This window comes from Erinaceus europaeus, chromosome 17 (assembly GCF_950295315.1).
Source record: "Erinaceus europaeus chromosome 17, mEriEur2.1, whole genome shotgun sequence".
In the NCBI taxonomy this organism is placed as follows: domain Eukaryota; kingdom Metazoa; phylum Chordata; class Mammalia; order Eulipotyphla; family Erinaceidae; genus Erinaceus; species Erinaceus europaeus.
In genome coordinates, this window is record NC_080178.1 from 39,611,310 (window position 1) to 39,634,267 (window position 22,958).

The 22,958-nt window shown below is 45.8% G+C and overlaps 2 protein-coding genes and 1 pseudogene across 3 annotated transcripts; 1 reads left to right on the forward strand and 2 right to left on the reverse strand.

Moving 5' to 3' along the window:
* Positions 1-2,042: 2,042 nt before the first annotated feature.
* Positions 2,043-9,457, forward strand: NDUFC2 (NADH:ubiquinone oxidoreductase subunit C2). Of its 2 annotated transcripts, none has more exons than XM_007529704.3 (3): positions 2,043-2,353; positions 5,742-5,885; positions 9,298-9,457. In XM_007529704.3, exons 1-3 carry the CDS (start codon positions 2,185-2,187, stop codon positions 9,345-9,347), a joined length of 363 nt encoding a protein of 120 aa, XP_007529766.1. In that variant the 5' UTR covers positions 2,043-2,184; the 3' UTR covers positions 9,348-9,457. The 2 variants fall into 2 exon arrangements, with proteins under 2 accessions (XP_007529766.1, XP_060032675.1); XM_060176692.1 differs by lacking the exon at positions 9,298-9,457 and adding an exon at positions 6,003-6,138.
* A 1,050-nt stretch (positions 9,458-10,507) lies between these two features.
* LOC132534161 (small nucleolar RNA SNORA70) lies at positions 10,508-10,632 on the reverse strand (annotated as a pseudogene).
* Positions 10,633-14,050: 3,418 nt separating this feature from the next.
* THRSP (thyroid hormone responsive) lies at positions 14,051-17,769 on the reverse strand. The gene is made up of 2 exons (XM_007529703.2): positions 17,213-17,769; positions 14,051-14,772 (listed from the first exon to the last, which is right to left on the reverse strand). The coding sequence occupies exon 1, from the start codon at positions 17,747-17,749 to the stop codon at positions 17,231-17,233; it is 519 nt and encodes a 172-aa protein (XP_007529765.2). The 5' UTR covers positions 17,750-17,769; the 3' UTR covers positions 14,051-14,772; positions 17,213-17,230.
* Positions 17,770-22,958: the final 5,189 nt, after the last annotated feature.

Sequence of the window (22,958 nt, forward strand, 5' to 3'; positions counted from 1 at the left end):
ATTGTTGTTGTTATTGATGCCATTGCTAGATAGGACAGAGAGAAATGGAGAGAGGAGGGGAAGACAGAGAGGGAGACAGAAAGACACCTGCAGACCTGCTTCACCGCTTGTGAAGTGACTCCCCTGCAGGTGGGCAGCAGGGGGGCTAGAACTGGGATCCTTGCTCTTTGCACCACCTGTGCTTAACCCGCTGTACTACTGTGAGACTCCCTGGAGGAAATAATATATTTTTTCCTGGAAAAAAAAATCCTTAATTAAAATATTAGAGATCTGTGGTCCTAGAGGTGGCGCAGTAGATAAAGCATAGGACTCTCAAGCGTGAGGTCCTGAGTTCAATCCCCAGCAACCCATGTACCAGAATGATGTCTGGCCCCTTCTCTCCTCCTGCTTCTCATTAATAAATAAATAAAACCTTTTTTTAAAAAAAATATATATATATTAAGAGATCTGGGCTTGCTTTTTTTGTTTTTTAATACTAGAACACTGTTCAGTTTTGGCTTATAGTAGGATTGGGGACTGAACCTGGTACTTTTGGTGATTTAGGCAAGAAAGTCTTTGTACATAACCATTATGGTGTCTCCCTACCCCGTGGAAGTGATTGAAGTAGTCATCTTTTTGAAATTTCTCAGAACAGCTACTTTATGCTTCGGAAGATCGATATTTTAATTCAACCTCTAACTTAAACAGCATTTATCCAGATAAAATGCTGACTACACACAAAAAAGTAGAAGGAGACATTGTACCCAAGGACCAGGAAGGACTTTAAAGAAAGCACTGGGGGGTCGGGCGGTGGCGCAGTGGGTTAAGCGCACGTGGCGCAAAGCGCAGGGACCGGCGTAAGGATCCCGGTTCGAGCCCCCGGGTCCCCACCTGCAGGGGAGTCGCTTCACAGGCGGTGAAGCAGGTCTGCAGGTGTCTATCTTTTTCTCCCCCTCTCTGTCTTTCCCTCCTCTCTCCATTTCTCTCTGTCCTATCCAACAACGAATTGCATCAACAAGGGCAATAATAATAACCACAACGAAGCTACAACAAGGGCAACAAAAGGGGGAAAAAAAGTGGCCTCCAGGAGCGGTGGATTCATGGTGCAGGCACCGAGCCCAGCAATAACCCTGGAGGGGAAAAAAAAAAAAAAAAAAGCACTGTTCAGAGGTAGTAAATGGATCAAGGAGACTGTGTAGTGGTTATGTAAGAAGACTTTCATACCTGAGCCTCCCAAGTCCCACGTTCATTTTCTACCACAGAGCTGAGTTTTGTTATTTAAAATTTTTTTTCTTAATTAAGAGTTTCGTTTAATCGATGCTATTTTTTTCTAGCACATCAGCTTCATAGCAGGATTCATCCTCCATGCCACAGCAAGTATACAGATCATATTAGGTACCTTCAGAATCATTCTTGAATAATCAAATTTTGGAATCCCAAACCTGTAACTGGACAGAAGAAATAGATAATGGTTAGGCTAAGACTCTCATCCTTGAAGCTCTGAACACTCAGGTTCAATCCCCCGCACCGCCATGAAACTGAGCAATGCTCTGTTGTTTAAAAAAAAAAAACCCTGCAACTACCAGGGGATAAGAGAATTCCACACCCACACAAAGGCTAAGTTTCTATTAGACTTCACGGAAAGAAAGACACGGACTCGCTATTTCTATATATATGTTTTGAGAATAAGGAACCTGTGCCTTGTTTCATCTCTCTGACCTCTGGGGCCAGGGACCTGGCTGCGTCCTGGGCTCTTGTCAGTTCGGCTGCAGCAACTAGAAAACCCGAGAGATGAGCCTGCTACCCATCGCGGCTCTAGAGGTCACCCCGCACCCGCCGGATTGCAACCACGCAAAGTCAAAAAAACAAGAGGCGCTCCACCCCCACTCTCCAGTCTCCGGGTGTGACCCATTTCACGGCGCTCCGGGATCTGGCGCGCTTCCGGGTGCGGGGCGGTGTTAGCACCGGGAACCTCGATGAGGGACTCAGCGCCCGGATGAGGGGGCCTTTGTAGCCGGAACCTCGGTGCCGGGCTCGGGCGGCAGCGGCGCGCGAGGGAAACATTTGGGCGCTGCGCTGCCGGCGCGGTGTCCTTCAGCCAAGCTTCGTGAGACGTCCCGCAGCTCGGACCCCGGCGTTGGTCTTGCTGGTTCTCTTGGTTGCCGGCGGTTCGAGGCTTAGGCCTCCAGTGGGAACGGTGTCACCATGATGACCGGTCGGCCGGGCCGAGTGCCCTTAAAGTTCCTACCCGATGAGGCGCGGAGCCTGCCTCCGCCCAGGCTGAACGACCCGCGGCTCGCCTACATCGGTTTCATGGGCTACTGCTCCGGCTTGCTGGACAACGCGCTGCGACGGAGGCCGGTGCTCACGACGGGTGAGCTCGGCCTGGCGGGGTGTTGCTGAGCGGCCTCTGCCCCGCACGGCGGGCGCTGTGTGCACCGCAGCACTTGGTCCCCAAACATCTTCCGCCTGGAGCGGCTTTAGCGGCTGTGGCTGGTCGAGGTCGCGCGGCCGGTGCCCCTACTGCGGAGTCTCCGCCGGAAGCCGCAGCTCTCAGGTGTAACGAGCTCCGTGGGTTCTGTGGGCAGAGTGCCCAAGGCTGCCGGTCTAGGGTGCCCCCCCCCCCTTGAAGGCCCGAGCCCAATACGTCCGGCTTGTCTGACTGTCCTGCCCAGCTGTCAGGACAGCTGTGCGGAGGCCTCTGGTTCTTTGAACTTGGCTTCGCTGGGCCCGGCGGGTGTCATGGGGGCCCCGCGGAGGCTTATGGGGGGAAATGCAGGAAGGGGCCAGGTGGCTTGTGAACAAGTGACCACAGCTCCACAACCGATAGCAGAGCAGCTGCAAGTAGCTCAAGGCGACTTATTCTCTAGGTGGACAGGAACTACACTCTTCCGAAAGGGGGAGAGGGAGTGGGCGACATTGACCCGTGCAGACATCAAGCCCCAGCAATAACCGTGTGGGGGGGGGGAATCAAGTCTGCCTATGAAGTTCCTACCTTTAGATAGCGCCTTCGAAATTTAAATATTACCTTTCGCTATACATGTGACTTGACTTCCCCCAATCTCATTATATTAGAATATTTTAAGGAGTTTTCGAATTATTTTTATATTTATTTGTTACTTATTTTAGAAAATGCATGCTGGGCATCAAACCTGGGGCCTCGTTTACCAGTCCTGCAAACTACCCACTAAACTGCCTCCTCTGTTGGACTTTTTAAAATAGTTTTTATATATAGTTAAAGTTTCAGGAGTTGAGAGAGCTTCTGGATAAGATTTGTGGTTTGCCATGTTTGCATCCCAGACTTCCCTCTCTTTGTCTATGGCTGAAAAAGTTCAGAAGTGACATGTCCAAGAGACTGGCTTCACAAAAGAGAGGAAGGAAGAAAGTTTGAATAGCTAAAACATGCAAATGGTGCAACAAACAGGAAAACTGAAATGTTGTAGTGTAGCTTTGTAGCTTTCTGTTTTAGTAGTCACTAAGGCAAATATAAAGTGACATTTGAAGGCAGCCAATTGCTTTCATATCGTATGTGGAGGGCTTGGCCTGTGCTTTTCATATCACAAGCAGGTCTTGGAATGCAAGTTCTTGAGTCTAAAGTTAACTCACTGAAAAAGAAAATTTTATTTTCTTTATTTTTGTTCCTTCTCTAGGATTCAGGATTTTTGTACTTGCCTACCTTTTTCTGTAAAGAAATTTATAAAGTCCAAATTAAAAAAAAAAAAAAACTTTCTTTTAGGTTTATTTATTTACCAGAGCACAGCTCAGCTCTGGCATATGGTGGTGTGGGCGATTGAACCTGAGATCTTGGAGCCTTAGACATGAGACTTTTCGTAACCATTATGTTACCTCATCCCCCCACCCACCCAGCTCCAGCTTAATGGTGTTGGGGATTGAATTTAGAGCCTCTGGACCTTAGGCATGAAAGTTAACTTACTTGCATTATCTCTTTGGCACATTTAAAATGTGTTTAAATGTATCTTTGTTTTTTAAAGATTTATTTATGAAACAAAGAGGAGAAGGGGCAGTGGACAATGGAGCATTACTCTGGCAAATGCTATGCCTGGAGCTTTGGAACCTTACACCTGGAGAATCCATCTGCTTGGTTTATTTTTTAAAATTTTATTTTCCCTTTTGTTGCCCTTGTTTTATTGTTGTTGATGATGTCTTCGTTGTTGGACAGGACAGAGAGAAATGGAGAGAAGAGGGGAAGAGAGAGATATCTGCAGACCTGTTTCACTGCCTGTGAAGTGACCCCCCTGCAGGTGGGGAGCCAGGACTGGAAGTGACTCCCCTGCAGGTGGGCATCCTTATGCCAGTCCTTGAGCTTCGCGCCATGTGTGCTTAACCCGCTGCGCTACCGCCCGACCTCCTATTTATTTTTTTTAATTTAATTTTATTGGTGAATTAATATTTACAAAACCATAAGGGGTATAATTCCACACTGTTCTCACCACCAGAGTTCTGTGTCCCCGTTTCTTTCTTTGGAAATTGCGGTAGTTGTCCTAAGGTCACAGATGTATGTTGACTGATATATATGACTGATATATATATATATATAGAGTCGGGGGATAGCGCAGCAGGTTAAGTGCACGTGGCGCAAAGCGCAAGGACAGGTGGAAGGATCCCAGTTCGAGCCCCTGGCTCCCCACCTGCAGGGGTGTCACTTCACAAGTGGTGAAGCAGGTCTTCAGGTGTCTATCTTTCTCTCCCCATTTCTCTCATCCCCTCTTCTCTCCATTACTCTCTGTCGTATCCAACAACAACAACATCAATAACCAATAATAACTACAACAATAAAACAAAGGCAACAAAAGGGGATAAATATATATATATATATATATATATATATATCCACATCTATTTGTTCTATGCTCTTGCCTTCTATTCCTTTCTAAGTCACACATACACCTATAACTACTTCCGAGTGTCCTTCCTTTTTTTCCTCTTCTCTCTCAGGGTCCTGATGGAATTGGGGTTCAGAACCCTCTAGTCATCTTCCCTTAATATTTCTCCCCGCTCTGTGAGTATGGACCAAAATTCTTTATAGGGTGCAGAAGGTGGGAGTTCTGGCTTCTGTAATTGCTTCTCCACTGAACATGGATGTTGGCAGGTCAATCTATACCTGAAGCCTGTTTCTATCTTTCCCTGTTGGAGTAGGGCTCTGGAGAGGTGAGGTTCTAGGAGGCATTGGTGAGGTTGTCTGCCCAGGGAAGTCAGGATGGAATCATGGTAGCACCTGGAACTCCAGTACCTTTATTTCTTTAATGAGAGAGTAAGATCATATTTGGCACTGCTCCAAAATTTGAGGTTGCTTGACACTGTCCTCTAAGTCATCTCCCTGGTGGCTAGAAATTTTGGAATCTGGGAGTTAGGCAATAGCAATAAAACAAGGGCAACAAAAGGGAATAAATATTAAAGAATCCTATTTTGTAAGAAAATAAAAATAATAAAAAATTTTGGAATCTGTTGATAGTTACATTTGTAGACTTCATGTTTGTTTATAACTGCAAGATTTCTCTAAGCTATTATCTCAGTGTCCAGGCCATTAGTTTAGAATAGCCATTTTCAGAGATTGTTGGGGGCTGGAGGCATCACTCAGTGGTAGAGCTAATACTTTGCATGTATGGAGCCCTGAGTTTAATTCCCAGCATAACCCAGAAAAAACAATTAGAAGAAATAACAATACGTTTCTTTTTAAGTACCTGAAATATAAACATGTAAGTTTTAAAGCACATTGACTAATCTTTGCCATTTAATTTCAGGTTTGCATCGCCAGCTTCTATATGTTACTTCCTTTATTTTTATTGGATATCAACTTTTAAAACGTCAAGACTATCTGTATGCCCTGCGGGACCATGACATGTTTGCATATATAAAGGCTCATCCTGAAGATTTTCCTGAAAAAGGTATTTCTTTCTTTCTTTCTTTTCCTTTATTGGGGTATTAATGTTTTACAGTCACCAGTAAATACAATAGTTTGTACATACATAACATTTTTCAGGTTTTTTTTTTTTTTTTACCAGAGCACTGCTCAGCTCCAGCTTATGGTGGTGCAGGGGGATTGAACCTGAGACTTTGGAACCTCAGGCATGAGATTCTCTTTGCATGACCATTATGCTGTCTCCTCCCCCTCAGTTTTCCACATAACAATGCAACCATCACCTATGTCATCCTGAAAAAGGTATTTCAAGTTGGTTGTAGACAACCTCTTTTCCTCTGTCATTTCCTGGCTAATCTAACCCATGTCTGTAGCTCCTAATCTTCAACATTTCTGTTAATTACAACACCCTTGTCTATAAGCCAGAACTCCTTTTTTTTTAAAAAAAAAAATTATTTATTCCCTTGTTTTATTGTTGTTGTTATAGATGTCATTGTTGTTGGATAGGACAGAGAGAAATGGAGAGAGGAAGGGAAGACAGAGAGGGAGAGAAAAATAGACACCTGCAAACTTGCTTCACTGCTTGTGAAACGCCTCCCCTGCAGGTGGGGAGCTGGGGGCTCGAACTGGGATCCTTATGCTAGTCCTTGTGCTTTGTGCCACCTGTGCTTAACCCAATGCTCTACTACCCAACTCCCCGGAATTTCTTTTTTTTATTTGTCTCCAGGGTTATCACTGGGGCTCAGTGCCTGCACTATGAATCCACTGCTCCTGGAGACCATTTTTTTCCCTTTTGTTGCCTTTGTGGTTTATTGTTGTAGTGGTTATTATTGTTGTTGGTATTGCTGTCATTATTGGATAGGACAGAGAGAAATTGAGAAAGGAGGGGAAGACGGGGAGAGAAAGATAGACACCTGCAGACCTGCTTCACTGCTTTCAAAACGACCCCTGCAGTTGGGGAGCCAGATCCTTGCACCGGTCCTTGTGCACTTAACCTGCTGTGCTACTGCCCAGCCCCAAAGCCGGAATTCTTTTAAATTCATGTATCTAGTTTGTGACTGAGTCCCCCCCACCCTTGGACACAGCATTCATGTTTCCTCTGCCAGCCTAAATCTGCTCATCTGTTTCCTGCTCCAGTGACAAGCTGGAAGCCTAGAGTCCATCTTTCTCTGCCATTTCCCATTAATCATCAATACTTATTAGTTCTACTTTCTAGATATTTTTCACCTTGAGTTTTCTTCTCCCCTCCCCACCCCTCACTCCAATTCTGGCTCAGGCCAGATCATTTGATTACTTGCTTGGACTGTTGTACTTGCCTCCAGCTTGCCTCTGCCTTTGGTCTTATCGGAAATCACATAATTGCATAGACTTAATTACCTCTGGGTAATTAAGTCTATGCATAAAATGGGGCACTTGGGGCCAGGCGGTGGCACACCTGGTTAAGTGCACATGTTACAGTACACGAGCTGGGTTCAGGCCCCCAGTACCCACCTGCAGGGGGAAGGCTTCACAAGTGGTGAAGCAGGGCTGCAGGTGTCTCTCTGTCTCCCCTATCACTCTCAATTCCTCTCTGTCACTATCCAGTAAATAAAATAAAATAATAATAATAATAATAATAATAAAACGAGGCACTTGACATAGCTATCGTCACCTGCAGAATAAAGTTCAGATTCCTTAGGGTGGCTTGTTTCTCCAGGCTGAACTCATTGCTTAGTGGAAGCACTTTGTCCGTATTTTTTGTCTACTATCTTACATACACATGGCTGTGTCCCTTCATAGATTATAGTTTGATCTTTGTTTCCCAGCCTTCTGTCAGAGTCTTCACATAGTATTTACCTAATAAATAATCCCTGACCCATCCTCATTGCCCATTTCTTGAGCCATAAAATACAACCCTGTTTCTCACTGTACCTTTATCTTGATCCTCTTTTTTTTTTTTCTTCAATTTTTATTTACAAAAAGGAAATGCCGACAGAACCGTAGGACAAGAGAGGTACAACTCCACACAATTCCCATCACCAGAACTCCATATCCTATCGCCTCCCCTGATAGCTTTCCTATTATTTAACCCTCTGGGAGTATGGACCCACAGTCATTATGGGTCCATATTTATCTTGATCCTCCTCTTTTTAAGATTTTTTAAATTTATTTACTAATGAGAGAAATAGGAAGGTGGGAGAGAAAGAGAAACAGACATCCCTCTGGTGCGTGTGCTGCCAGGATTGAACCCCATGCTTGAGATTCCAATTTTTTAAAAATATATTTATTTCCTTTTGTTGCCTTTGTTGTTGTTATTACTGATGTCATCGTTGTTGGATAGGACAGAGAGAAATGGAGAGAGGAGGGGAAGACAGAGGGGAGCGGGGGAGAAAGACACCTGCAGACCTGCTTTACCGCCTGTGAAGGTACTCCCCTGCAGGTGGGGAGCCGGGGGCTTGAACTGGAATCCTTATGCCGTTCCTTGTGCTTTGTGCCACGTGGGCTTAACCCGCTACACTATTGCCCCACTCCCCTGAGTCCAATGTTTAATTTATTGTGTTACTTCCTAGACCACTTGGTTTACCTCTTACCTCATGTTTACCCTGTTCACTGAGCAAGTACCTCAGTCCCAGACATCTGAGCCTTTGCTTCATGCTTCCCCTGCTCCCTGTCTACAGGAGCATGTTTACTTCCTAGGCTTATCCTACTACTCAGCGGCACATGACTGTTAGGTTTGTTGAGCACAGCACTCACAGGATGGGGGCGTCAAGAGCTTGACCACTTCAGTGCCTGTCTCCTCCTAGCTGATTTCTGCCAGGACCCCCAGGCAGCACCCTGCTCCCCTCTAGGCTATCATGGATATCACCACAGATCCCTGCAAAGTTGTTATTCTCTTATTGTAGCGTATCTCTGATTCTTGGTCTAAGCTTGAGACCAAAATTCTTAGTGCTTACTGTCTATAAGAATATTAAATACAGGGGCTGGGAGATGACTCATCTGGTAGAGTACATGTATTGTCGAACCCACTCACCTAAGTTCAAGCCCCCTACAAGAACCTCATGAAGCACAGAAAAGTTCCCTGAATGGTTGAGTGGTGCTATAATGTCTCCTCCATCCCCACCCTCCATCACCCCATCTCTTTCTTGCTGGAAATGAAAGGAAAAAAGAAAATCCACCAATAGTGGAATCATGTAACAAAGCTCTGGCAGGAAAACAAACAAACCACACACACACAGAAAAAAAAAAGTGATGGGAGAGACAGCACAATTTAGTAATATATTTTGATGTTTGAGGCCCCAAAGACCTCAGGTTTAATCCCCAACACTGCCATAAGCCCAGACTGAGCAGTGGTATGGTTAAAAAAAAAAAAAAAAAAGCTAAATGTCAGTTTTTCTTTGTCATTAGGGAATGTGACTTATTAGATACAGTTTTGAAATTTTTCCTGGTCTTTTCTTTCATAGAGAAGAAAACTTACAGTGAAATTCATGAAGAATTCTATCCAGTGCGTTGAGGATGCCAGATTGCTCTGTTTTCACAGAATGTTATGGAACATCTTTCTATAATACACATGTTGCATTCACTTCTCTGTTGACACATTGTGATTAAAATGGTGATTATGAATACTCTGCTTCCTTTTTTGTCATAAGGGAAATAGGTCATAAAAAGTTACCAGTTCCCACTTACCCAGTGGTTAAAAAAAGGGGAGGGGGAGGGGCTGAGTAGATATTGTTATGTTTTGCATTGCCAGGGAATGAACCCACGACTTTGTGCATGTATTATACTGCTAAATAGTCTCCCTGACCCAATTTTTACTTGATTTTTTTAGGGAAATTAACACAACACTAAAATACTGCTTCACCAGCCATGGAGTTCTCTTGGTGTTGTCTATCATACCCCCATGTGGTACCAGGGATTAAACCCAGGGCCTCATGCATAAAAGCACGTCTGCTACCCATTCAGCCATTTCCCAGTACCACTTACAAATTCATTTATTTTATTTTAATTTTTAAAAATATTTATTCCCTTTTTGTTGCCCTTGTTGTTTTATTGTTGTAATTATTATTGTTGTTGTTGATGTCATTGTTGTTGGATAGGACAGAGAGAAAAATGAAGAGAGGAGGGGAAGACAGAGAAGTGGAGAGAAAAACAGATACCTGCAGACCTGCTTCACCGCTCATGAAGCAGGGAGCTGGTGGCTCGAACCAGGATCCTTATGTCCTTGTGCTTTGCACCACCTGTGCTTAACCCGCTGCGCTGCCGTCTAACTCCCCATTTATTTATTTTTTTTGACAGGATGTAGATTTATTGTGTGATTAAGGAAGGGGCATCTCTGAGTCTCTCAGTAGTGCAGGGCCTGCCACTAGTCTAGGGGACCACAGCTTTTTGGCCCCACAGACACCTGTAATGAGGTGATTTTTAGCTACCATGTCTTCAAATTCATCTGTGTTAAACTTGGTGAAGCTTCTCTTTGAGACGTGGATCTTCTGGTGGCCAGGGAACTTATATTTGCTCCTTGTTCTTCAGCTTGGTGCAGATGAACATGATGACCTGGCCAGTGTAGACCCTGGTCACTGTGACATGAGGCTTTCCAGAGGCATCCCACATAGCTGTCTGGAACCTAAGATTGGGGACAGTGGGTGGTCAGACTTGAAAGGAAAACCCAGTGGGAAGGAATATCTCTAAGGTCCCTTAGAGCAGCCTGTACAAGGCAACAGGCTGCAGACATGACACGACATGAGCCTGGAGGATGCTGTTCACAGCCATTGCATATGGCATCCTGACATTTTAAAATGCAGTTTTAAAATCAGCTCAGATTTGACAGACTAACCTGTTAGCTAGGCGTGGCCCACTGCCATGAGCACCTTTGTTGTTTTATAGGATGTTGTAGCAGATGGTACAGGACCCCAAAGACTGACTCAATTTATATGCTCTGAGAGGCCTGAAAGTGTTGGCAAATATGTTCCCCTAAAGGAGTACCCCCTTTAGAGCCAGAATCTTATAGCAAGTTTTACAATACATCTAGAATTGCAGGTTACAGAGGTGTTGATTCATCAAGAAATAAGACAAACAGTGGGGTATGTAGGTAAACAGCTTTAGGATACAGGAAGTGGTAACTGGGTTCAAACATTTTAAATCGGGAGTCGGGCTGTAGCGCAGCGGGTTAAGAGCAGGTGGCGCAAAGCACAAGGACTGGCATAAGGATCCCGGTTCGAACCCCGGCTCCCCACCTGCAGGGGAGTCGCTTCACAGGCGGTGAAGCAGGTCTGCAGGTGTCTTTCTCTCCTCCTCTCTGTCTTCCCCTCCTCTCTCCATTTCTCTCTGTCCTATCCAACAACGACGACAACAACAATAATAACTACAACAATAAAACAACAAGGGCAACAAGGGAATAAATAAATAAAATAAAATATTAAAAAAAAAAACATTTTAAATCTCAACCAAGTATATAAGTGACCACCTGATTCTCCTATAACATAATTGGGTCAGCTTATTCACAGGCTTTTGCATCCTGCATGATTTTGCCACTGACCTCCATCTATGTTTAAGAAGCTTACAGATGGGGCCAGGTGGTGGCGCACGTGGTTGAGCACACATTATACTGTGCAAGGACCCAGGTTTGAGCCCCCAGTCTCCATCTGCAGGGGGAAAGCTTCACAATTGGTGAAGCAGTGCTGCAGGTGTCTCTCTGTCTCCTCTATCTCCCCCTTCCTCTCAATTTTTGGCTGTCTATCAAATAAATAAAGATTAAGAAGAAAAAAAAGAAGCTTACAGATAACTACTGGGTAGAGTCCTCCAGGTGCTGGGTTAGATACTAAGTATACATTAAGTCTGCTCTCTGCTGAGGTGAGCCCATCAACATTGAGAGTAAATAGCTCTCTCACTCTTTCTCTTCCCACATATTCTCTTCCCACATGAGTGTTCTGAGTTTTCCTGAATAAAGTTTAAAATTCCTGGGAAAAAAAAGTATCATGGTCCGGGAGGTGGTGCGGTGGATAAAACACTGGACTCAAGCATGAGGCCCTGAGTTCAATCCCCGGCAGCCATGTACCAGAGTGATGTCTGGTTCTCTCTCCCCCTATCTTCATGAATAAATAAAATCTTTTTTTAAAAAAATGTGTTAAATCTGAAATAATCAGATATTAGTTACAATGTGGATAAACCACATGCCCTGCAATATTACTGAGCCACTTCCCCTTCCCAGTTTCTGCTTTTTTTTTTTTTTGAAAGAGAAGGAAAGAGGAGAGGAAAATGACCTCTGCTATACATGCTCCCCTGTGTTGACAGCAGTCATGTCCAAAGCCTAAGGATGTGCTTTTCATACTGAGCCAGTTTCATTGGGACATAACCACGCTTGTGTTGATGTTTTGTGTGTAGCTTCATGTATACTACAGAAACAGAATGTATTAGTTTGGGGGAGACCTAAAACCTGTGATTTGCAAAGCCTGACTTATGTGCTACTTGACTTCTCACCTGTATGTTTCAGTTCTAGTATTAGACACATATGAACCAGATTATGGAAGATTTTTGAGTCATAATAGTAATGTTGAAATCCTCTAGCTGGGGGAAGTCACTAAAAGGGTTCTAAATGAAATTGTAACAGTGAGATTTGTGTTTCTGAGCTCTCACTGCAATAGTAGAGGAGATGGCATGGAAGGAGGAGGCTCAAGACCAGGGAAAATATGAGAAGTCTGATAGTACAAATGGGTGTTTGTTGGGGCCGTGCACCTGATTGAACACACAGGTAACAAATAGGTCTTTGCACTTATATAAATCACCCTGTAGAAAGTGGGCTCAGTGGGGGTCGGGCGGTGGCGCAGTGGGTTAAGCGCATGTTGCGCAAAGCGCAAGCACCGGCGTAAGGATCCCGGTTCGAGCCCCCGGCTCCCCACTTGCGGGGGAGTCGCTTCACAGGCGGTGAAGCAGGTCTGCAAGTGTCTTTCTCTCCTGCTCTCTGTCGTCCCCTCCTCTCTCCATTTCTCTCTTCAACCATTGCCCTGGTTGTTGTTGGATAGGACTCCAACAACAACGAACAACGTCAACAATGGCAATAATAATGACCACAGCGAGGCTACAACAACCAGGGCAACAAAAGGGGGAAAAAATGGCCTCCAGGAGCGGCGGATTCGTGGTGCAGGCACCAAGCCCAGCAATAACCCTGGAGGAGAAAAAAAAAGAAAAGAAAGTGGGCTCAGCAGTACATACATTCTGCAGCAGAGCTGGGTGAAATAGAAGTAAAAGGTCCCACTGAAATGAGATTTGTCTTTTTATTTTATTTTATTTTTGCCACCAGGGTTATTGCTGGGGTTTGTTGCCTGCACAATTCAGCTGTTCCCATTGACTTTTTTCTTTTTTAAAAAATTTTTTTATTATCTTTATTTATTTATTGGATAGAGACAGTCAGAAATCAAGCAGAAGGGAGAGGCAGAAAGAGAAAGAGACGGAAAGGCACCTGCAATCCTGCTTTATCACTCACAAAGCTTTTCCCCTGCAGGTGGGGACCGGGGCCTTGAACCTGGGTCCTTAAGCATTGCAACACGAGTGTTCAACCAGGTGTGTCACCACCTGGCTCCCCCTTTTTTCTTTCTTTTTTGATAGAGGAGAAATACCTGCAGCACTGTTCCACTACTCTGAAGCTTCCCCCTTGCAGATGGGGACCAGGAATTTGAATCAGTGCCCTCATGCATGTGTGTTCTAGCAATACCCAAGGTATTTCTCTCTCTCTCTCTCTTTGGCTCTCAGTCTCACTCTTGCTTTCTCTCTTTTTAGATAGATAACATGCACAGAGAAAGACCACAGCAACAAAACTTCCTTCAATGCAGTGGGGGCCAGGCTCGAACCTAGGTCACACACATGGCCAAGCAGTGCAATATCCAACTGAGTTATTTCACCGGCTCTGAGATTTTGTCTTCATGATTCATCAAATCAGATTAGTTCTTGTGAAGCTTTTCCCCTATAGGTAGGGACCAGGGGCTTGTACCTGGATCCTTGTGCACTGTAACATGTGCACTCAGCCAGGTACACCACCACCCAGCCCACTCAAATCAGATTAGTTCTTAGAGATTAATAAACGTGTTTTCTACTTTTTTGTGATTATTTTTAAAATCAGGTGGCAGTATGGATATAAGGAGACAGTTCTGTGGGGCAAAATAAGGCTAGTTGCATACCTTGTCATGTCTGAGAAATTACTTTAGAAATATTAAAAATGTACAAATGCAGGGTATTATTTCTTTTTATTAACAAGAGGATTTGAACCCAGGACCTCATGCTTGAGTGTCCAATGCTTTCTCCACTGCACCATCTCCTGGGCCACACAGGAAAGTATGTCTTTACTGATGCTATAATAATGGGTTTACAGTTCACCCTTGCCCAGCCTCATCTGTAGTTGGCAGTACAAGAGGGGAAACCACTAGTCCCCAGGAACTCTGCTACCCCTTAAATTTGGAAGCTGAAAAACGAGGGTGAGAGCAAGTACAGATGCTGGGAGGAAAAGCCAGCCATAATGATAGCTCTCACATGGTGGGTGCCTTTGACCTAACATATTAATTTTCATTAACAACCTTGTGAGGTAGGTCACACTGTTCCCATTTTGCTGATAAGGAAATTTAGTCTCCAATAAGGTAAGCAACTTGCCCAAGACCACAGTGAGCAACTGCCAGGAAAAGGAATGTGAACTTTGCTTGGTCAGATGCTCAGGTCTCTGTTCTACCATGCCAGCCTGGTAAAAGTAGCATCATGAACCATGGGCTACCACCACCTGCTAAGGGGAGCCAGGGGAAGTACAATAAGCAACAAGGTGACCCAGTGAAGAGTCCTCAGATCGGTGCTCATGGAGAGAAGCCACCTGGACCACCAAATGTTCTCTTCCAGCTGCAGGCCCAAGACTTTTGGATCCCATTTAGGCCCAGGGACTGCATCGTGTCCTTCTGTTAAGTGATCTGTGGAGAGAGTACAAAGATGGACAAGACCAAGTCAAGTTATTAACTCAACCACCAATGTGCTCACATGCCTGCTGATGGGGGAGGAAGCTAGGAGGTTGGGGGAGAGTTGCTATAGGGAAACTGGCAGGTTCAATCGCTGGTACCTCCATAAGCCAGAGGTGAGAAGTGCTCTGGTCTCTCTTTGTATCTATCTCATTAAAAGTAAGTAAAATGGGCCGGGCAGTGGCGCAATGGGTTAAGTAAGTGCACATGGCACAAAGTACAAGGACTGGCTCAAGGATCCCGGTTTGAGCCCCCGGATCCCCACCTGCAGGGGGGTCACCTCACAAGCAGTGAAGCAGGTCTGCAGGTGGCTTTCTCTCCCCCCTCTCTCCCCTCCTCTCTCAATTTCTCTCTGTCCTATCCAACAACAATGACAGCAATACGAACAACAATAACAACAACAATGATAAACAACAAGGGCAACAAAAGGAAAAAAAATAGCCTCCAGGAGCTGTGGATTCGTAGTACAGGCACCAAGCTCCAACAATAACCCTGGAGGGAAAACAATGGAAAAAAAAAAAAAGTAAGTGAAATAGTTAAAAAGAAAAAGGAAGAGGAGAAGGAGGAATAGGAGGCTAGGACAGCAAACCCCCATCTGGTTCCACTCTGCATTTTACTCACAGGGAAACTGAGATACAGAGAGGTGGAACAAGTTCTTGAGGGGCCATAGGGAAGTCCTGGCAAAACCCCAACAAGATCTTACCTAGGGGGCTGGGTAGTGGGACACCAAGTTGAGCATGCACATTACCATTCACAAGAACCAAGTTTGAGTCCCCACCCAAGTTTGAGTCCTTACACTTCTTCACTGTTAGTAAAGCTTCCCCTCTGAAGGTAAGTCCAGGGACTTGAAACTAGGTCTTTTTTTTTCATCATCATTATTACTATTGTTATTATTTGTGTTATTACTGGGGCTCAGTGCCTGCACCATGAATCCACTGCTCCTGGATGCCATTTTTCCTATTCTTGTTGCCCTTGTTGTTACTATTATTTTTATTATTGACATTTATGTTGTTGTTGCCAGATAGAGTGAAATTGAGAGAGGAGGGAAGACAGAGGGGAGAGAAAAATACCTGCAGACCTGCTTCACCACTTGTGAAGCAACCCCCCTGCAGGTGGGGAGCCAGGGGCTCGAACCGGGATCCTTGTGCTAGTCCTTGCCCTTTGTGCCATGTGCACTTAACACGCTGCGCTACCACCCAGACCCCTGAACCTAGGTCTTTGTGCATAATATTGTGTGCATTCTGTTGAGTATACAACCACCTGGCTCTTATACCAATGAGTTTTGAGACTGACAGACATAATTTGTCACTGGTGAGTCATGTGTGAGCAGGGCCAGCAGGTGGCACTGGAAGAACTGGCAGGACTCTTGCCAGGGGCTGAATTGCTGCCACACTTGGCCCATAAGTGACCCAGGTCCTCTTCCTATCTCCTAACACGTGCCATTCCCTGCCTTACCCACATTTTGCTCACCTACACCTGTGACTCAGCCCCACAAATGCATCTGTCCCCACTGTGGTCTCTCTACAGACCCACCCTCACACCGCAGTGCTGGAACAAGTCAGACAACTGCTAGAGCTGTTAAGCAAGCTTGCCACTTGTACAGGGAGCAGACTTACCTAGTACTCACATCTGTACCTCCATGCACTTCCCCTGTTCTGTGACTTGAAGAGCTGTTGGAAGTCCAGAACCTCTCTCCCCTCTCTCTCTCTCTTTCAGTCCACAGTGAAGACCTGAGTAATGACTCTTACTTCAGTTGTGCTTGTGAAATCAAGTCAGGAAATCTATCTTCCAAGTGCATGCCTTGCCACACACAAGACCCTGGGTTCAAACCCTGGCACTTTATAGGAGTACCATGGATGGCACCTGGGGAAGTTAATGGACAATGGGCAGGTGCAGAGTTGTTCTCCACACCCCCCCCCCACTTCTCTCCTTTTTTGAATAAAGAACGAAAAACTGACCTAAAGCCCAGAGGACTCTTGACAGCATTATCTTGTCAGCAATTCAACACTACACAGCCTGCCCTGTGATCTCCTTGTGGTATATACATGCACAAGGCCCTGGGGCCATATCAAAAAAGAAAGATTAGGCCAGGAGACAACATAGTGGTCATGCAAAAGACTTTCATGTGTTGGGGCACCAGAGGTCCCAGGTTCAATCCCCAACACTATTATGGGTCAGGGCTGAGTAGTGCTTTAGGTAAGAGTGAGAGCGAGAGAGAGAGAGAGAGAGAGAGAGAGAGAGAGATGCAGCTGGAGAAATGGATAAAGCATTGGTCTCTCAAACATGGGGTCCTGAGTTCCATTCCTCTGAGATGGGCTCTCCCTCCCCCACAACCCTGCCCCCTATTTTCCTGGGCTCTCTACCTCAAAGCCCAGATGACTCTTGACAGCATTACCTTGCCAGGAATTCAACACTACACAGCCTGCCCTGTGATCTCCTTGTATCTCTGAGTCACCTCCTCAGCTCGGAGAGTGAGGTGTGTGAGGATGTGGTGGAGCCTGGAGAAGTGCAGATGGAATTGGGCCTCCAGGTCAGGCCTCTCCTCCCCAGCCTCTTCCTCCACCTCTGCCTCTGATTCCTGGGCAGCATCGCCATCGGTGATCTGGGCCTGCCACTTGTCACGGGGCAGCAGGCCATGCTCCACATCCACACAGATGGCCTTGAGCATGGTGAAGCAGCGGTGCAGGTCGGGGCCTGTGTTGGGCGGCACATCCCGCAGCAGGCTGGGCATGAGTACCACTTGCTCCATATTGTGTACAGTGGCCGAGTAGCGCTCCATGACAGTCAACAGGGAATTCTTGGGGTAGCGCTTGGTCAGCACTTGCATGGTGACTCTCTCCTGCACCCTGTCGTGTCCTGCAGACAGCCTCTGCAGCCACTGAAGGCTGGCGTTTTTATACCTACACCCAAAGGCAGTGGGGTGGGGTGCCATGGCCTGGCTGGTAGGTCAACACAGCCAATCCCATTGTGGCAGGAACCCAGCAACTTCATCAGGTGACCCATCTGCCCAGGGGATGGTGCTGCCAACCTGCTTGTGGCAGTCTCAGCAAAAGCTTGACTCCTCCTGCAGCAGCAGCCAAAGGAAAGCTTTTCCTCTTGGCAGAGAGAGTACACTTGAGCTGGGGCCAGCACAATGGTCTTGTGAGTCTTGCAGGACATCTGAGTCCCAGCTGCCACTTGGCTGCCTGTCCACAGCTCACTTGTTCACCCCAGGATGCCTCTACAGAAAGGAAGGTGGCGCATGACAGCTTGAAGTAGGGCAAAGAGTGCTCCCCTTGAAGCCACACGCCCCACTAGGCAATCTCTTAGCTTTGCTATATCACATCAAGTTCAACACTAAGCTCCTTGCCAGCAGTTGCCTTGTGTAATCAGTGCCACAACACTCCCAAGACTGTTTTCCGATTCCTGTTCCACCAATAAGGAAGAAGAGGTGTGGACAGTCTAAGCAACTTGCCCAAGGCTGGTGGGAGCTGGGACTCAGCCTGGGACCACCTCTGCTCAGCCCATAGATCCTAAATTCAGTCTTTTTTTGGTCATCACTGGGGCCTCTTTGCTCCACATTGAATATATATATATATATATGAAGAGAGAGAGAGGCAGAAAGAAAGAGGGAGAAAGAGACACCTGCAGTACTGCTTCACTGTGCATGAAGCTTTCTCCCTGCAGGTGGGGACAGAGGGGGGAGGCTTGAACCCAGATCTTTGGATATATGTGTGCTCAACTGGGTGGGCCACTGCCTGACCACTGTTCCACTGTTGGAGAGTGGGCCCACTATCCGGGAAGTCCAGGCCATTGTTTCCACAAGAGTCTGAGCAGGTAGACCCCAGACCCTCCCCCCTCCAGGTTGAGATATGACAGGTCCCTCCTGACCTTTGGATTTATGACAGTTGGACCCCCGGACATGGGTGCCTTTCCACATATGCCACTCCTCCCTCCTTTTTAAACAAAGGCCATAAATTACTGTGCATGGTTAACTTGAAAATCGTCAGCAAATTTTGGGGTGTCTCTCTCCTTCTCCGGCAGGGTGTCCTCCAGGGGAAAAGTAACGGGTTGGTTCTTTCTCGCTCACGACAGGGGTGACACGAAGTAAAAGACACCAGGGGACTCAGCGTGAATCTAGAATCTGAGTCCTTAGAGTCCCAGAATCCTAGAGTCCCCTTATTAGCAAAATTGGCATGAGTTAAATAGAATAGCAATGGAGGTAATTATTGTTGAAATATGACAGAAATTACAGGTTTCTTAACAGTCAGCATGCCCTTAAGGCAGGGGGCTGGTATGACAGGAATTGATGAGATACAAGACAGTTATTTTCCATAACACAAGCAACTTAATTATCCAAAGGTATTTGAGAGAAGCATAGGGGTTAAACCTGTAGGGTGAGACAGAAAGAAGATGTATATCAAAAGGCCATATAGTTTGGAATTTCTCTTGTCTGGGGTCTGAGGTGTGTGATGAAGTGTGTGATAAGGTGTGTTCTTCTGTGATCAGAAGGTGACTTTGAATAAGTGAATCTGCAGCCATGTGGCCTGTGGTTAATGGAGGGAAGTACTGGGGTATCTGTGGGCCTGAGAGTCAAGAAGGAAAGAACCAAGTCTGAGTTTCCCCCCTTATGCTCACCTCGGTTGAGAGAGACTTACCAAGAGGTTATCTTCTCAGACCTCCATCCAAAGATGGGGGTGGTTCTCCCTAAGCTCTGTCAGGCTCACACATGTTCCCAACAAGCAAACATCCTGATTGCTCAGCTGCCTCCCTTCCCCCCTGCCCTAAGGTGCTGCAATTTACCTCCAGAAAAATATACATTGTAAAACTTATGATCAAACCTTGTATGGTAACCTTTTACTTGTGATCAAATAGTCTGTAGGTCACAATGTGACTATACATTGTGTTCCTCTGTGTTTGGGTTAATGATTATCTCAACTCCCCCCCCCCCCAGATATGGGTATATCTACTAGCTTTTATTCCCACAATAAACGAGATGCCTCCCTGAGACCACTTCCGGAGCTGATTGAGTCTGTCATGGCTTCTTCCTCTCCATGCACGTCACCCCCGACACTCAGAGTTACCCAGGGACTCCCAGGGGGCCTGCTCTGACCCTTCACAGCCAGTGGCTAGGGAGGTGGAGGACCCAGAGTAGCATCCCACACTCCACATTGACTTTTTCAGGTAGAAAGAGATAGAAACAGAAAGAAACACCACAACACCCCAAGCTTCCTTCAGTGTGGTGGAGACCAATCTCAAACCTGGGTCATGTACATGACAAAGCAGAGCACTATAATTTAGTCTTAACTGCTTTTTATGTTGTTGTTCTTGCCCTCCAGCATGCAGGTAGAGGCTGGGGACTTGAACAACAACAATAATAACTACAACAACAATAAAAAACAAGGGCAACAAAAGGGAAAATAAATAAATATATTTTTTAAAAATCTTAAAAAAACAGTCCCTGTGCCCCTGCCCACCAGAGGAAGTCAGCTTTCATACAGGTGGAAGATAGGTGTATGTATGTGGTGGGCAGTGCTAGAAAGCCAATGGCTGGATTTGGGAGCCACCAGGGAGGAGGGCTAAGGCCTTCAGATCTTTCTGCCTTTGGGATCTGGGCTCCTCTAACTCCCTCCTTAAACAAAGCCTATAATTGGTCTTATATATTTATTTATTTATTTATTTATCTATTTATTTAGAACTGAGATTTCACACATGCATGATTTCACCACTTCAGGCTGCTTTTTCTTCATTCAGATGAAGAGGGAGAGAGTGGAGGGAGACAGAAATGTGTGTCCCTCCTCTGGGGTGCTGGGGCTCCAACCTGGGTTGAGTTAAAAAACAATGTAGTCACCCTGCTCATGAGCTATCTCCCCAGTCAAGTCTTAACTATTCTTCCCGTGTGTGTGTATGTGTGTGTGTGTGTGTGTGTGTGTGTGTGTGTGTGTGTGTGTGTGTGTGTTTTGCTTTGTTTGAAAGGGACAAAGTGAGCAGGGAAGGGATGGGGATATTTGAATTTCTGAACTTTGTCCTTCTGTTTCCAAATTCTGGTTTTCTGTTTCTGTTACTGGGGTGATTGCTGGGGCTCAGTGCCTGCATGGTTCCACTACTTTCAGCAGCTATTTTTTACCTTCTAGCTACAGAGTGAAAAGTAGTGGGAGGGAAGGAGAGAGAGACAGAGAGACAGAGAAGAAGCATTGCATTGTAGATCTGCCTCACCATTTGGGGAGGTTCACCTCCTATAGGTAATCTCAAGTAGTGGTCTGGGGCCTGAACCCAGGTTCTCATACATGGCAACATGTGTGCTCCATATTGGGGAGTCACCTGCTGGCCCCTCAAATTCTGCTTTGTCCTATCAACTACTCCTCTGCAAAAGAGTTCCTTTAAGGAGAGCACCCAGGGTGATCATCAATCTCTAGTTCCCTCCACCCATCCTAGGGTCATATCAGACACCCCAGTCCTTTGGAGGCCTGGTTTCACACACTCACTCCTCCCCAACCCTCCACCCTCTACCCTCTATACTAGAGAAGGCATGTCATCATCATCATTATTATTTTATATAGACACAGGAAGGCAGAGAAAGAGAGAGCGAGATCACAGCAACAAAGCTTCCTTCATGTTGTTTTCGCTGGGCTATGTTGTTTTCGCCGGGCTGGCTTCATGGGCAGGTAACAGACGACCAGGGACTCATGGTTGAGCTGTAGGCAGTATCTCTTTATTCATGCAGGACGCAGCACAATCTAAGACGAGCTAAGTTAAACTCAAAGTACAGTACTCTAAAACTCACAATGCTGTCTTTGTATATACTTCCCAAGTAGGGTGGAAACAGGATGTGACATAGAGATGGTGGAGAGAAAAGTGACTGGTGAAAATCAGGGTGTGATAAAGAAGGGATCAGGGTGTGACAAGGAGGGGGGGGTGGAGCAAAAACATATCATGAAACAGTGGGGATCGAACCAATGCCCTGGAGGAAGGGTAGTGCTTGTTAACAGCGGTTATGTGAATAGAAAGAAGTGGTTATGTAAATAGAATAGTGTTAGGCAGGGGGGATTTAAACCAAATGAAACAGAAGGGGTCTCATGCATACCAACACCTTCAGTGTTACAGGTTAGGCTTGAACCTGGCTCACAGACATAGCAAAGCAGAGCAAGTGAGTTATTCTGCATCTTTCAGGGGAATACATTCTCTCTCTCCTCCCCACTCACCCCTACCCCCTTTAAGTGTAGCAGTGAACCCACCTCAACAACTACAGGACTTTCAAGAGTCTAAGAGGAAGGCCAGCGCTGTTTATAGGGCATGAATGTGTCCAGAATGTGAAGAACCAGTTCCAAGACTTAAACTTGGGCAGAAAACCTTCAGTGGGGTTCAGGAAATTTTCATGCCTGAAGCTCTGAGTTCCCAGGTTCAATTCCTAGCACCTCCATAAGCCAAAGCTGAGCAGTGCTTTGGAGTCTTTCTCTTTGTACCTCTCATTAAAAACAAAATATAATATATATATTTGCCTCCAGGGCTATTACTGGGGCTCAGTGCCTACACTACAAATCCACTGCTCCTGGCAGCCATTTTTTTCCATTGTTCTTTTTGTTGCTGTTGGACAGGATAGAAAAAAATTGAGAGGGGAGGGGAAGATAGATGGGGGAGAAAGAACAGACTTACTTCAGACCTGCTTCACTGCTTGTGAAACAACCACCCCCCTGAGGTGGGGATCTGGAGACTCAAACCGGGATCCTTGCACTGGCCCTTGCGCTTCACACTATGTGCACTTAACCCGGTGTGCTACCACCTTACCCCCCCAAATAATATTTTTTAAAAAGGCAATCTGTTCAATTTAAAGAAAGTAACATGGCAGAGGACCTAGTGGGAGTTGTGTTGTTGTGTGGAAAAATAAGAAATATTATGCATGTACAAACTATATATAAGTAACATCTACTTGATCAGAGATTAGGGATAAAAAAAAAAAAGCCTGGAGATTGGGCACTGGTGCATTCAGGTAAGTGTATACATTACCATGCCTGAGGACCTGGGTTCAAGCCCCTGATATCCACCTGCAGCGGGGAAGCTTCATGAGTGGTGAGGCAGGTCTGCAGGTGACCCTTTCTCTTCCCATGTCTATCTTTCTCTCATCTTTCAATTTCTCTATCCTAACAAAAAAGAAAAAAAAGAAA

Bases quoted from the DNA above. Each gene is read 5' to 3' on its own strand.
- NDUFC2 (XM_060176692.1), top strand. From the start codon at position 2,185: ATGATGACCGGTCGGCCGGGCCGAGTGCCCTTAAAGTTCCTACCCGAT. The intron at 2,354-5,741 runs GTGAGCTCGGCC...ATTTAATTTCAG, and splicing joins GAGGCCGGTGCTCACGACGG to GTTTGCATCGCCAGCTTCTA. The intron at 5,886-6,002 runs GTATTTCTTTCT...TTTTTTTACCAG, and splicing joins TGAAGATTTTCCTGAAAAAG to AGCACTGCTCAGCTCCAGCT.
- THRSP (XM_007529703.2), bottom strand. From the start codon at position 17,749: ATGGCACCCCACCCCACTGCCTTTGGGTGTAGGTATAAAAACGCCAGC.